The sequence below is a fragment of the Eptatretus burgeri genome, chromosome 10 (assembly GCF_056783735.1).
Source record: "Eptatretus burgeri isolate ZD-2024b chromosome 10, Ebu_testis_v1, whole genome shotgun sequence".
NCBI lineage: Eukaryota > Metazoa > Chordata > Myxini > Myxiniformes > Myxinidae > Eptatretus > Eptatretus burgeri.
Genome location: NC_140970.1, coordinates 98282486 through 98295157, shown reverse-complemented (window position 1 = coordinate 98295157; position 12672 = coordinate 98282486). Strand labels below are relative to the sequence as shown.

The 12672-nt window shown below is 40.8% G+C and overlaps 1 protein-coding gene across 4 annotated transcripts in view; it reads right to left on the bottom strand.

The window, feature by feature from the left end:
* Positions 1 to 1809: 1809 nt before the first annotated feature.
* The window catches only part of MANBA (mannosidase beta), a 68690-nt gene continuing 57827 nt past the window's right edge, over positions 1810 to 12672 (bottom strand). For 3 of the 4 annotated variants that reach the window (XM_085899570.1, XM_085899573.1, XM_085899572.1), the window contains 4 exons: positions 12142 to 12360; positions 7913 to 8077; positions 6157 to 6301; positions 1810 to 2036 (listed from right to left, as the gene is read on the bottom strand). In XM_085899570.1, the coding sequence (XP_085755696.1) occupies positions 1825 to 2036; positions 6157 to 6301; positions 7913 to 8077; positions 12142 to 12360 (741 nt within the window). In that variant the 3' untranslated portion in view covers positions 1810 to 1824. Of the gene's footprint in view, positions 2037 to 6156; positions 6302 to 7912; positions 8078 to 11762; positions 11888 to 12141; positions 12361 to 12672 lie in introns of those variants that run through there. The other variant, XR_015062698.1, reaches the window with a different exon arrangement.

The window sequence follows — 12672 nt, the reverse complement described above, 5'->3', positions numbered from 1 at the left end:
CAATTTCATATTCACAGGTCATTGACAATGACCAGGCCAATTAGGAAGTGAATCAAAAATATTATTGAGGGAATGCAAGTCTGAAGCTTCATTCTGCTCCTCAGAAGCTTCAATATGAGACTTTTAAAATGACGTACGAATGATAATGAGGCCTTTTGTGCATGTGCTGTGTGCGTATTTTCATGGATTCAGTTCGGCTTGTCAGGCACTTTTAACCTGGCGTTACGAGTGAGAAATATAAAATTAAATTCTTTTTAACATAATTTTCAGCATTTAGATGAAAGAATGGCAATTTCAAAATGGTTAACCACAATTCTTCTGTTCCTGAATGCAAATCGGACTCGGTCTGCCTGAATGTTGGGAATGACAGCATCGTCGTTCCAATGGAAGACATCCATTAAATAAATCACCAAGCCTGACATGTTCACACGAGGAAATCCCACAAGGTTCAAAGTCCACTCACTGATCGGGATGGATTTGGGAGGTCGGGTAGACCGTGACCGTCCACAGGCCCTCATCGTCGGGAGTTTTTGCAGTACGGGCTGAAAATATAAACTTTTTGGGTGAGATGATCAGAAAGTTCTCCAAATGTTTTGTTGCGCAAAGGCACGCTTTCTCTCAGGTGCTTTTCCAAGTATTTTAGCTTATTTTGGAAGCTTTTTGAGCCATTTAGGTATTAATCTTTCTCTGGCACACATGATATATGCCCACGCCCCGATTACCTCGATCACGAGGGATTTCTGCAAATGTGCGCTGAGCATTCTTTGGCGGATGACGTCATTTTGAAAGGCTTATATTGCAGCAATAACAGTTTTGCAAGCGAAGCAATAAGTACTTGTAATTGTGTGCAACAGTCAAACTAATCTGTGGATAGAATAAAAAATCTATATTAATAACTTTGAGTGAGATTGCAATAATAATTAGTATCATAACCCCAATTATCTGTCCAAGTAAATGTGTGTGTGTGTGTGTGTGTGTGTGTGTGTGTGTGTGTGTGTGTGTGTGTGTGTGTGTGTGTGTGTGTGTGTGTGTGTGTACGTCTCCTCCATAACTCCAAAACCATGAAACCTAGCGGCCTGAAACTTTGCATGCATACTAAGGGAACTCCAAGGAGGTGCACGAGTGAAAATTGGGTGTTTGGGTTAATTAAAACACCCCTTTTGAAGATAATAAACAGCCTTATTTAATTATATCCTTCATCAGGCACCATCCTTGGTCACCTCGCTCTCTATGGGGTCTTAAGATGAATCCTGGGTTACCAGTGGGGTCTGAAGCCACCATTTTTTGACATGCTCAACCACCTCTCAACTTGGAACATGCTGCAATGATTTCTAAACGATGAAGTTTTTTTTGTCACTTTCCTCACTCATGCTTGTCTCCTTGTCTGTCTTGAATGCCTGATGATCATACATACAAATCATCTGGATACATTGCAATGCTTATAAATGCCCGGAGACGGCAACATTTATGGCTTTATTTCATTTCCGAGAATACCATAACCTCAAGAATCTCTTGAACTAAACCAAATAACAAAATTTAAGTTCCAGAATTGAACTTAGCATCAGTTCCGACTGCTAAAAAAGATTATATGTATCTGTGGGAAATTTACCTCCTTTCTCTTTCGACTCCTTGTACCTCCCCCTTCCTCTCTCTTCCCCCGTCCCTTCCTCTCTCTTCCCCCGTTCCTTCCTCTCTCCCCTCCCACACCTCTCGTTCTCACTCCTCCCCCCCCCCCTTTAGTACTCCCGTCAGTGAAGCAACGGGTGGTATTTGCTCGTTTATCAACACCACATGGATTTGCATAAGCAGAAGAAATGCATTGGATTAAAATAATGACAACAAAACAAGGTGGTTATTATGGTGAATGTACAACCGAAATACACTCGTTTTTACCTTCAGCATCAACTTGAGATCAAAGTTTAGTTCAGACACTGCATAAACTAGGAGATCCTCTTCATCTTCAAACAAGATTGGCACCACTGGAGCAAAGAAGTCTTTTGCAAAGTAATGAAGCATTTTCCACTTTCCACTGTATTCTAATGGGAAACAAAAGATGAAATAAAGTAAAACATTTTTGCATTAAAATGGCATTGTTTGCACCCAGACAAAAAAAAGCATTCCTTTAATGTCGTAATTCTCAAGACTACTGTAGTAGGACCTGTTACCAACTGGAGTATATGAGAGTACAACTCTCACATGCTATAGTTCGAATTGGAGCATTATTGCCTGACACACACACACACACACACACACACACACACACACACACACACACACACACACACACACACACACACACACACACACACACACACACACAATTTAAATTTGCACCCCATTCCAATAGTTGTACGCCACTTTCTGCATAATCCTTTCAAAATAAAATGTACAACACCATATATATCCTGGAATACCAATTACCCTTGTACCAGAATTTCTTCCCACGTGACATTTCTTTACATTCTGCCCAATCACCTTTCTTCATATTTCTGTTTCTGTCTTCAACAAACAAAGTCCCTAATCACCGAATAGGAAGGTTAACATGATAGGCCCGTTCCAGTCCGAGCCGAACTGAAAGGTGCGTGCACAAGTGTATGTGAACTCGACAGATACAGAACATCTTGTGAAGCATTGTGTGGTCTGATTAACGAGGTTAGAGATGACAAAATGAAGAATGCAAGAGCACCAATTATGCTGATATGAGATCATGCGGTAAGCATTTCTGCTGAAGCTAGCCAAAGGCACAGTTGTCCTTGCATGGTTTACACTGAACTGAAGGAAGGGACATAAAACATATAATACACCCGAGTGGGTTTGACGGTCAGCTTGGATACAAAACTTGATGCAACCGAATGTTAATCAACCTTCGCGACTACGGAAAGTGAAAACAGAATTCAAATTGAATTTAAAATAAACGCGTGAGGCCGCTCGAAGCAAAAATCTCCATATTCTAGGAATCATTCCCAACATCATTATACAATTTTCAAACCCACGTTTATGGCAGTGAAATAAATACTCTGAGTGTGTGCATTTAATGGCTGTATCCAGGACAGAGCTGGACCCCAACTAAAAAGGACCCTCGGGCCACAGAGAAGATCAATCACTCGCTGCCTGCACGTCTGTGCGGCGTCACATGACCAGCCAGCTCACCATCGGATGAAATGCCCAAACAAAATCTTAAAACCGGAATTCTTTCAGATACTTGTTAAGCACATCCCCAAACCATCTAAAATACTAGAACGGGCACTCGGTAGAGCGCATACCTTCGCCGCCGCTACTTTTTTTCCGGGCACATTTGAAAAACGTCATTTAAAAACGTCCATGATGTCACAACCATCAGTCCGATGGACGTCAAATTTGGTGTTAAACGTCATTGAGGGCAGTCCAACAAAATGGAATGATAAACACTGAAAAAAATAGAAAGTTTAAAAATGACGTCATCTTGTGACGTCATTTTGACGCACTTCCAATGACGTCACTACCAATCGCGGACTACCATGCTGAAAGCTCTTATTTCACAGAACATTTTAACGTTGGTTTCATGTCAATAGCTCTATTAGATCTGAAGTTATGCCTACAAGTATATTTTGACCTTGAGTGTGAACTTGACCTTGACCATAGAGTTCATTTGCAAAACCTGTTCATAAATAAGCAGATATTTTGGTACTGATCATAATGCCTGGATTTGGGACAATTTCCTTTACAAATAACATAGATATTTGAATATAAAATATCAGGACATTTTAGCCACAATTGAAAAACGTTATGTTCAAACGTCAATGACGTCATAACGGTCAGTCCGAACGACGTCAAATTTGGTGTGTGACGTCCTTAAAGTAAGTCCTACAAAACAGTATGATCAAAACTGATGAGATCGAAAATTGAAAATTTACGTCATCTTGTGACGTCATTTTGACGCACTTCTGATGACATCACGTCAAATCTGACACCACGTACCCGAAAGGTATTTCGTCATGGAACAATATGGCGTTGGTTGCATGTCGATAGCTGTCTTATGAAGGAAGTTATGCTCAAAAGTTTGTTTTTGACCTTTTCATGACCTTGACCTTGACCTTTGACCTGATCGCTCCCAAAATCTAATCAAATCGTCCTTGGATAATCACGAATCATCCCACCAATTTTCATGGAATTCGGTTTAATACTTTCTGAGTTATGCGAATAACAAACAAACACACATATTCACAAATAAATAAATACACAGCGACCAAAACATAACCTTTCGCAGAATGCGAAGGTAATAAACATTAATCTCACAGACGCTACAAATAAGCAGTCCCTCCCTCAGGATGACAGGTTACGAGGTGAAGCAGTGCATGGAAAGCATGTGGTGTCCCTTCCTGAGTCTCACGGTTATTTGAATTGAATATATTTTCCTCATGAAAAGTGTGTTTCTGAGCAGATTTGCACGAAAATTATCTTCATTAAATGTGTAGCTACCCCAGAAGGTCCCAAAAGTGAAAACACAAATCAACTAGAACTTAAGACAGCCTCGTTATATGGCATGGAAACGGATGGAAGGCCATGGAAGGTTCCCCTCGCTGCAATGCATTCCACACAGACCGAGGATATAAACATTCAATTTTCACAAAACTTGATGCAACCGACTGTTAATCAACCTTAGCGACTGTGAAAAGTGAAAACAGAATTTAAATTGAACTTAAAATAACCACGCGAAGTCGTGTTGCCCAATAAACAGGGCCAGACGACAGAGGTAACGAGAAACTAGTTGGTCGAATTAAATCTTCTTAATAATCCCGATGAAACACATTGTGCATTATAGCCGTCCGATGCTTCCTTATAGGCCATTCGACCAATCGGTCATTTTGCACTTGATGACCCTGTAACCTTGACCCCGAGGCGAAAATGCGAAAAAGGGCTCAGACGATCTATAAAGAGCAACTCGTATTATCATTGTGTCAAGTTCGAACTCAATCGACCGAAACGTCTCGGAGGAGATAGAAAAATAAAAATTGTTGGCAGCCGGACGGACAGACAGACAGACAGATAGACAGACAGACCTGAGGACATCAAACTGTATGAGCTCGCTGACCTAAAAAGTTTAAACATGTTTTGTTTTTAAAGATGCTTTTTCAAAAAGCACACTGTATGGACTTTTCCAGTCTCTTGAGACTTGTATCATCACATACACTGCTGTGCAAAAGTCTTTGACACATTCAGGAGTTACAATACATGTATAGTATGAGCATCGACGCTTTACTCAAAGCCTCCACTGGTGTTTCATACTATTATAACAACGTTCACTGTTATTAATACAGTTTAGGTTGGGTGAGAAGAAACCGAGCTTGTCATTGAGCAATCTTTAATTCACAGTGACCAGAATCTTCAAAAACTTGTGACCTCAACAACTCGAAGTAAACTAGATGTGACCAGCTAATCTTCGTTCGTATGCAGCACAAGGCTGTAGGGTAGCATCATTGGTTGAGGGTGCCGCTGTGCCACTGATGCAATGCCCTCTGCTGGTTCGGGCAGAAGTTGGACTTTTTCACGGTGCTGGCGATAGCTCACCGACTCTTCGTGAAGGACACCGTGGGATCTTTAACGTCCACCAACGAATGCTGGCAGACGTGACGCCCGATTTAACGTTCATCCGAGGGACGGCATACACTGATGAATCACGATGCCTGTGAAACATTGGGATGACAGTTTCTAGCTGGGTCGGGATTCGAACCGAGGCTAGACACAGGGGAGTGTGTGTACCTGTAGGCTATCCTGTGGCAGTTATGAGTCATGACAATTATCAAGAACAAGAAGCGAATACTTCGATATCGCACGGCTGGGGCAGTAAAAGTCTAGGTTAAGAATGATGAAACAATTTTGCAGTTATAAAATTTAAATGGAGACACGGTGAATTAGCATGCATGATGGGAAGAGTTGTGACGTTGGACAAATTTCTATTTGTAGCCCTCAGATCAAAGGGACGTACGCGGCCATAAGTGTGACAGAAGACGTGACAGAAGACAGGACAGAATAGCCAATTATATAACAGCACGATGTCGCCACGCTGTAAAAATGTGCCACGAAGAGAGAATGATTAAAAAGTAGGAACCAACATATGTAAAAGATCAAGTAAACGGTGCACGAATAAGCAAGAAAGGAAACAGCACATTTTCTTACCCAGGGATGACCAAGATGGTGCCTGCCAAACATCATTGAGTTGCCAATAGAGTGCACCCATTGTCCAACCCTCACCATTCTTCACTTCATTCCGACTTCGCCGATAGAATTCTACTTGCATCTTCACACACTGTGCCTGTGAAACCTGCGTGGCCATAAAAACCCATCACGTCCTGGCACGTTCTCATACACATCTCTGAAATAATGCAATCAAAACTCAAACGCTTATGATTGAAGTCAATATTTTTGGAATTTGAATCTGGTGTTTTCAGGACAATATGGCTGCAGGAACACTATATCAACACATTTGGAAATCTCACCAAAACAGTGTCATTATTTTATTAAAAACAAACGTTTTATTCTCTGATCAACTACAAGTGTTTGTTTTTCCCACGCTTTTTGAAAAAAAAACAAATGGGGGGGGGGGGGTAGGGTGGGGGTATTGTGATCGGCTCCATCTGTCTGTGTGTCATGCTTTCTCCTCAAACGGCTGTACAGAAATTCACCAAATTTGGTAATTATGATCATCATATGGCAAGAAGGTGCAAGGGTGGGGTCAAAAGGTCAAATAACTAAAATTTAAATTACAGGCACATTTTAAAATGAAACATTATATCTGCAATCAACATTTGGGTACACATTAAATAAGTTTAAAACAATTGGACTTGACCCCCCGGTTCATACGCAAGAGAGTGGGGACACGGTCACGAGGGTCAAAACAGGGAAAAAGACAGAACTCAAAATTTGATGTGTCATTCATGGTGGAACTTTTTGCTTTCTTTCAACTTTGCTTGAGGTGGGAAGCATGGGGATTTGCAATGGCATGCCATATACTTCACTCTAGTTGTCCCCCTCCCCTCCAACAAGGTCGGAGACGGCGGATATTAAAATGAGCTCCGTACGACCGACCGATCATCCGTCCAGGTACTTTTGTGTACATGATAAATCAAAAACTGTTGAACATTTAGCTTAAATATTGCAGATATCTAATCCTCATGACATTATCTCAACCTGATTAAATCACGGCTGTGATTGGAAGAATTATGTTGCCATGGCAACCGTCTCGGTAACTTGGCTTGTGTACGCGATATTTCAAAAACCGTTGAATATTTAGCTTTCATATGACACAGATCTATTCCTCATACCACCAAAAAGGTAGGGGACCTCGAGTATCAACTCCTTAAATCTGCCTATGGATATTTCTTCCAGACAATGCAAAGCTAACTGAGCAAAGAAAACCATGCACAGACAAGGTGAGGGAAGTGAACAAGAGAATGATATGAATACGAGAGAGATTAGGCCACATTATTCAGTACTTTACAAAATATCTGTAGGATCTTAAAAGTGACTTCATATCTCACATGCAAGATTAGGATGTGACGAGACATCAGTGTACCTTTACATTCATTACAAGGACATTGAGAGACAATGTAGAAAGAACCGCATGCAGTGGATGGGATTTAAAACCAGAAAGTAATATGCTCATATGGGAATGCCAAGCAGGCCAATCTAAGTATTTCTCTCCAAGAAACTCTAAGAGGAAAATTTTTTTGAATTCAACTTGCACAAGAGAGGTTCGAGTGAACTCATTCAGGTGCACTCAGGAATGTACAAGACACATGAACATGTATGCAAGAACAAACAATACAAGAACAAGAATGTACATAAGAACAAGGAATGTATAAGACGATGGTGCACAAACAACCAGTAAAAAAAGAGAGCAACTGATAATTGAAGAGGTCATGCTATCATATACCTGTGAAAGATAAAGGATGAGCTGAAATGAGCGCAATGGATTCTGCGTTACTGGGATTGGATAGTTTTGATGGATCTGGTGCAAAATGTACTTGTTGCCATCAGTCTGGTGCTGCCGAATGTTGCAGAATGAGCTGTTTAACTGCCAATCCTCAGGCAAAGAAACCTAGGTAGGTGAAGGTATAAGTTCGATCAATCAATCGTTTGCTCATCTTGCACTTTCCATTTAATTCTAAAAGCTCAAGGCACTTCACAAAGAAAGGAGAGATAAGAAAAGTAAATATTAATAAATATAAAATATAAAGAGGTGAGACCTTAAAACAAATTAAAATAAAATGTAAATTGTGAGACTGTGCGAATTTTAAAACACCGCAAATTCCACAATTGATATCTGAAGTGCGATATATTCCCACCAAACGGAATTGTCTGAGTACGAGGAACAACCAGGATATTTCTTCGACAGAAGTGTTCTCGCATGGGAGTAAGTCTGATTTGGTCAGAAATGCAAGCAGGAACCAATTTATTTTTGCTATTAAAGGTTAACAGTAAAACATAGATGCTGTTGTACTGGAAGCCATTGAAGTATAGTAAACCCTTAAATATCGTGGGGGTTAGGTTCCTGGAAAATGCCACGATATTCAAAACCGTGACAGTTAAAACCAATTTCGTATGTGAATAAGGGGCTTAGGTTCATGTGCTTCGAGAAAATAAAGAGTAAGGTGGGTGGTAGCCAAAAAAAAAAACCACATCCATCTATCTCTCTCATTCACACACACACACACACACACACACACACACACACACACACACACACACACACACACACACACACACACACACACACACACACACACACACACACACCATACTCTTCACAAATAGTCACTGCCACCTACGCAGCTTCCTGAACCCGAAAAAGGGTTCTCGTTCTACTGGGTGGTTTGCCATTGCCGACACAGGAAGGAATTTGTAATTTGTTCACGGTGCCGGTGATAACTCGCATACTCTTTGCAAAGCACACTGTGGGGACTTAAACATCCACCAACGAATGCCGGCAAATGAGACACCGAGTTTAACATCCATCCAAGAGAAAACACACATTGATGAATCATCCTGCCTGTGAAACACCGGGATGACAGTTTATAGCTGTGTCGGGATTCAAACCAAGGCTAAACAACTTAGAGGCGAGTGTGCACACCTCGAGAGGTCTAGACCATCCTGTCAGTCCCAAAGCCCTGACCACTTATTGGCTGTGATAAACAGATTAAAGCTTGGCTGTGATATTGTCAGTAAGTTGTAAAGATTTGAGAAGCAGCAGCAGGTAAGCCTGCTCGTAGAGAATTGCAGTCATCCAAGTTTGATGTTATGAGAGCATAAACCAAAGTTTAAGTAATCTTCTGATTGAGGCATGAGTAGATATGGGCAATATTATGCAAATGGAAGAAAATGGATTAGACTTTAGTAATACGTGGAATACTTGGGGAATTCAGAAGGTTTGTATGAATCCTCAGCTTGACCGATTCATTATATTGTTGTAGAAATGGCTTACAGGGGTTAACAATGTATAGCTGAGAAATAGTTATTTCCATAATGCATGTTTCATGTCAGATTGAGGTAAATTAATTTTAATAAATAATAATTAATTAATTAATTTTACAATATGCATTTGATATTTGTCTACAAGGCTGTCATCTCTCCTTTCCAAGGTTTGTGTCTAAAACTGCTTCTTTGAAACCTCGTTTTAAAATATTATATCCTTTGTCGTCTGTAGTTTATGTTCTTTATGAGAATGGTGGCCCTGTGGGCTCACCAAGGCACACGTTTTGGCGTTCCCATACCTGGCCTGGAACATTTAGGATGGGCAATGAAGCTCACAGGTGGGTTTTTGCCTTGAGCGGTGCCTGAACGGCCAATGAGCTCAGAGCGGGCAGGCCCAAATGATGTCATGGGGTGGGGTGGGAGCCAGGGTGGGGTAAAGGGGGAGAGGCCCAGAAACCTGGCAATCTGTGTCGGTCTGGTTTGGAGCTCGGCTGTGAAGGATGTGCCATTAAGTTATTGTGGATGTGGAGCTTATACTTCCCATCACCCCCATCTTTTCCTCTCCTGCCCAGGGCTCAGACCACAACATTGTGCTGAGCCCCTCCATTCGACCAAAGAAATTCAGAATTGTGGAAGAAAACATGTCATCACGTTCAATGAAAAGGTAAATTTGAATATCAGCATACCAATCAAAGTTCCCATTGTAATTACTACTGCGCCAAGTCGATGGAGATAAAAATAAAAAGTGAACCAAGAACAGTTCCTTATAGAACACCACCAGAGATGAAATGGGTCTGATTAATAGTCATCAATGTTTACAGTAGATGTACAATCTCACTGTCACAAGCAGCTCGTAAGTGCAGAAATATTGGGATTGAAGCTCATGCTTGGTCTGCTTCAAAAAGACGATCATTTGTGACTTCTCAGGACGGTGTCAGTGCTATTTAACTAACCTGGTGTTGGCTTAGCAGTTGAGGTGGCTGGCTTCGGATCTCAAGGTCCTGAGTTCAAGCCCCGTTGGTTGATGAATGAACACCAGGTGGGGTGGACTCAGCCTGTCACCCTTCCGAGGTCAGCAAAATAAGTACCGGTGTATTGGTAGAGGGGCACAGCATCAGCAGCACAGCCGCACATCCAAGAAATGATAGTTACTCAGCAGCCAAGCTGCCATACGCAAAGACAGAACAGTGCGATGTAACTCTTTAAACGAGAAGGCAATGCTGCTGCAGGTATTCAAAAGCTGATTGACAAATACAGTTCATGTTTAATATGGAATCTTGCAAATGAAAGGGAAAAGAGAAAGAAGTCCAACTTTGAAGGTAATTTATGTCCACAGAAGGTTTCTTCAAAACAGGAACTGTTATGGCTTGTTCAAATCAGTATACAGTAATGGAATTGTAGATACAATAAGAGGAAGTGACGATACTTATAAGGAGAGATTCAACTCGAAGTGAGAAAAGACCAAAAAATGGATTTGGTGTTGAATTTGTTTTCTTTGATTAACCAATGATTGACTGGACAAGATCTTGACTGATAGCGAAGAATTGATACAGAGAGGATAGTATATTATGTGATGAAGAAGAATGTGTAGATGGCTAACTCTCACCAAAAACTGGTTGTAGTTGGGAGGAGTAATATTCAAAACTGAAGGTACTACCAACTCGGAAAGATGCCCAGCAAGCAAAGCTTCGAGCACCGAGTCGTCTTCATCCAGGAATGTGAAAGTAGTCGTGTGTCACGTATGGTGCATCATCCCAATGGGTGGGGGCATAACCAGAAGTGCAATAAACAGATGGCGAGATGAAAAATAGTTTTCATCTGTTTGGTAGTTGGGAAGGAAATGTTATTTATTTTGTTTGTCATGTACATGAAGAAGATATACATACACATATACAAATATACATATACATATCAAAGTATCAAGCCCTGATCACGATTTGATTTGAGCAAATACCACCCGTTGCTTCGCAAATTTCTGCGTTTGTCTTTGGGCGGTATTTATGGTATGACCGGTAGAAAATGGATTTCAGACATTATGTTGTTTCCATCTTCACTGTTATTCTATGCAGAATAATTTTTATGAGACGATGAATCACAATTAATGTAGCACCTCATACCGCCTTCCCTTCCCCTCACCCTCCTCACTCTCCCCCTCGCCTCACTCTCCCTCCACTCCCCCTCCCACCCCTCCTAAGATTCCCGTCAGTGAAGCGATGGGTGGATTTTGCAAGTAACATATTTACGAGCAAGTATCAAAAAAACATGATCAGAAATCTAAGAAATAAAGCTATGGTGCCAGATGATGAGCCCACCAGATTTGAAAATCCCCAAATGGTGAAGAACAAAGTGCTTTGATTATATTAGTAGAACTGGCCGTTATGATGGCACTTGATCAAACCCACAAGGAAATCCAGTTGTTGAGGTCACCAGAACTGAACTGAAAATGTGAAAAGAGAAATAAATAAATAAATAAATAAATATACACATAAACCGAAATACACTTAATAAAGAAAAATGAACTATTTCTCATCATTTATCTGCCTCCTGTTACCAACACTTCTTCTTCTCTTCATATATTAAACCTCCAAATTGATCTTCTAATGAGTCAGATGTTATAAAATATGTAATTGTATAAAAGCAAGTGAACTGACTCACTTACTCTGTGGCCTCAGCACAATGGCTTCATCTTACCTCTGCCACTGAAGAAAAAGATGGCCAGGACTGGTAGCCAAACTCTGATAAAAATCGTGCACAAGGAAATGTTTGCCAGTCCCAACAATCAGCTGTATAATTGTAGTAGTGAACATCGCCATAATGAGTATCATATGGGTTCTGTGCAATCCATCCTTCACGTTTTGACTCCACACCATTTGTTGGACTTGAGGGCAAAAAGGGGCGAGATTTATCTTCCTGCAGAACAATGGCAAATTACCTCACTTATGTACTTCATTCATTTTGTTCCTGTCACATGAGATAACATATAAACTTTATTTCCATAAAAATTGTGATAAAACACCCAATTTTACCCAAAATCCTCCCAACATGCCTGATATTTTGGGAAACATTGCACTCCCACAGTATTTTGCAACTGAGTTTACCTCCAAAAATGCTGCAAGGTTGTGGCACAACATTTGTACAGAACAGCGATGGGAATTTATGTGTTAATACTGGTTGTAACAGCAAGTATGGTAAACCCTCAAATATCACAGGTTCTAATATTGC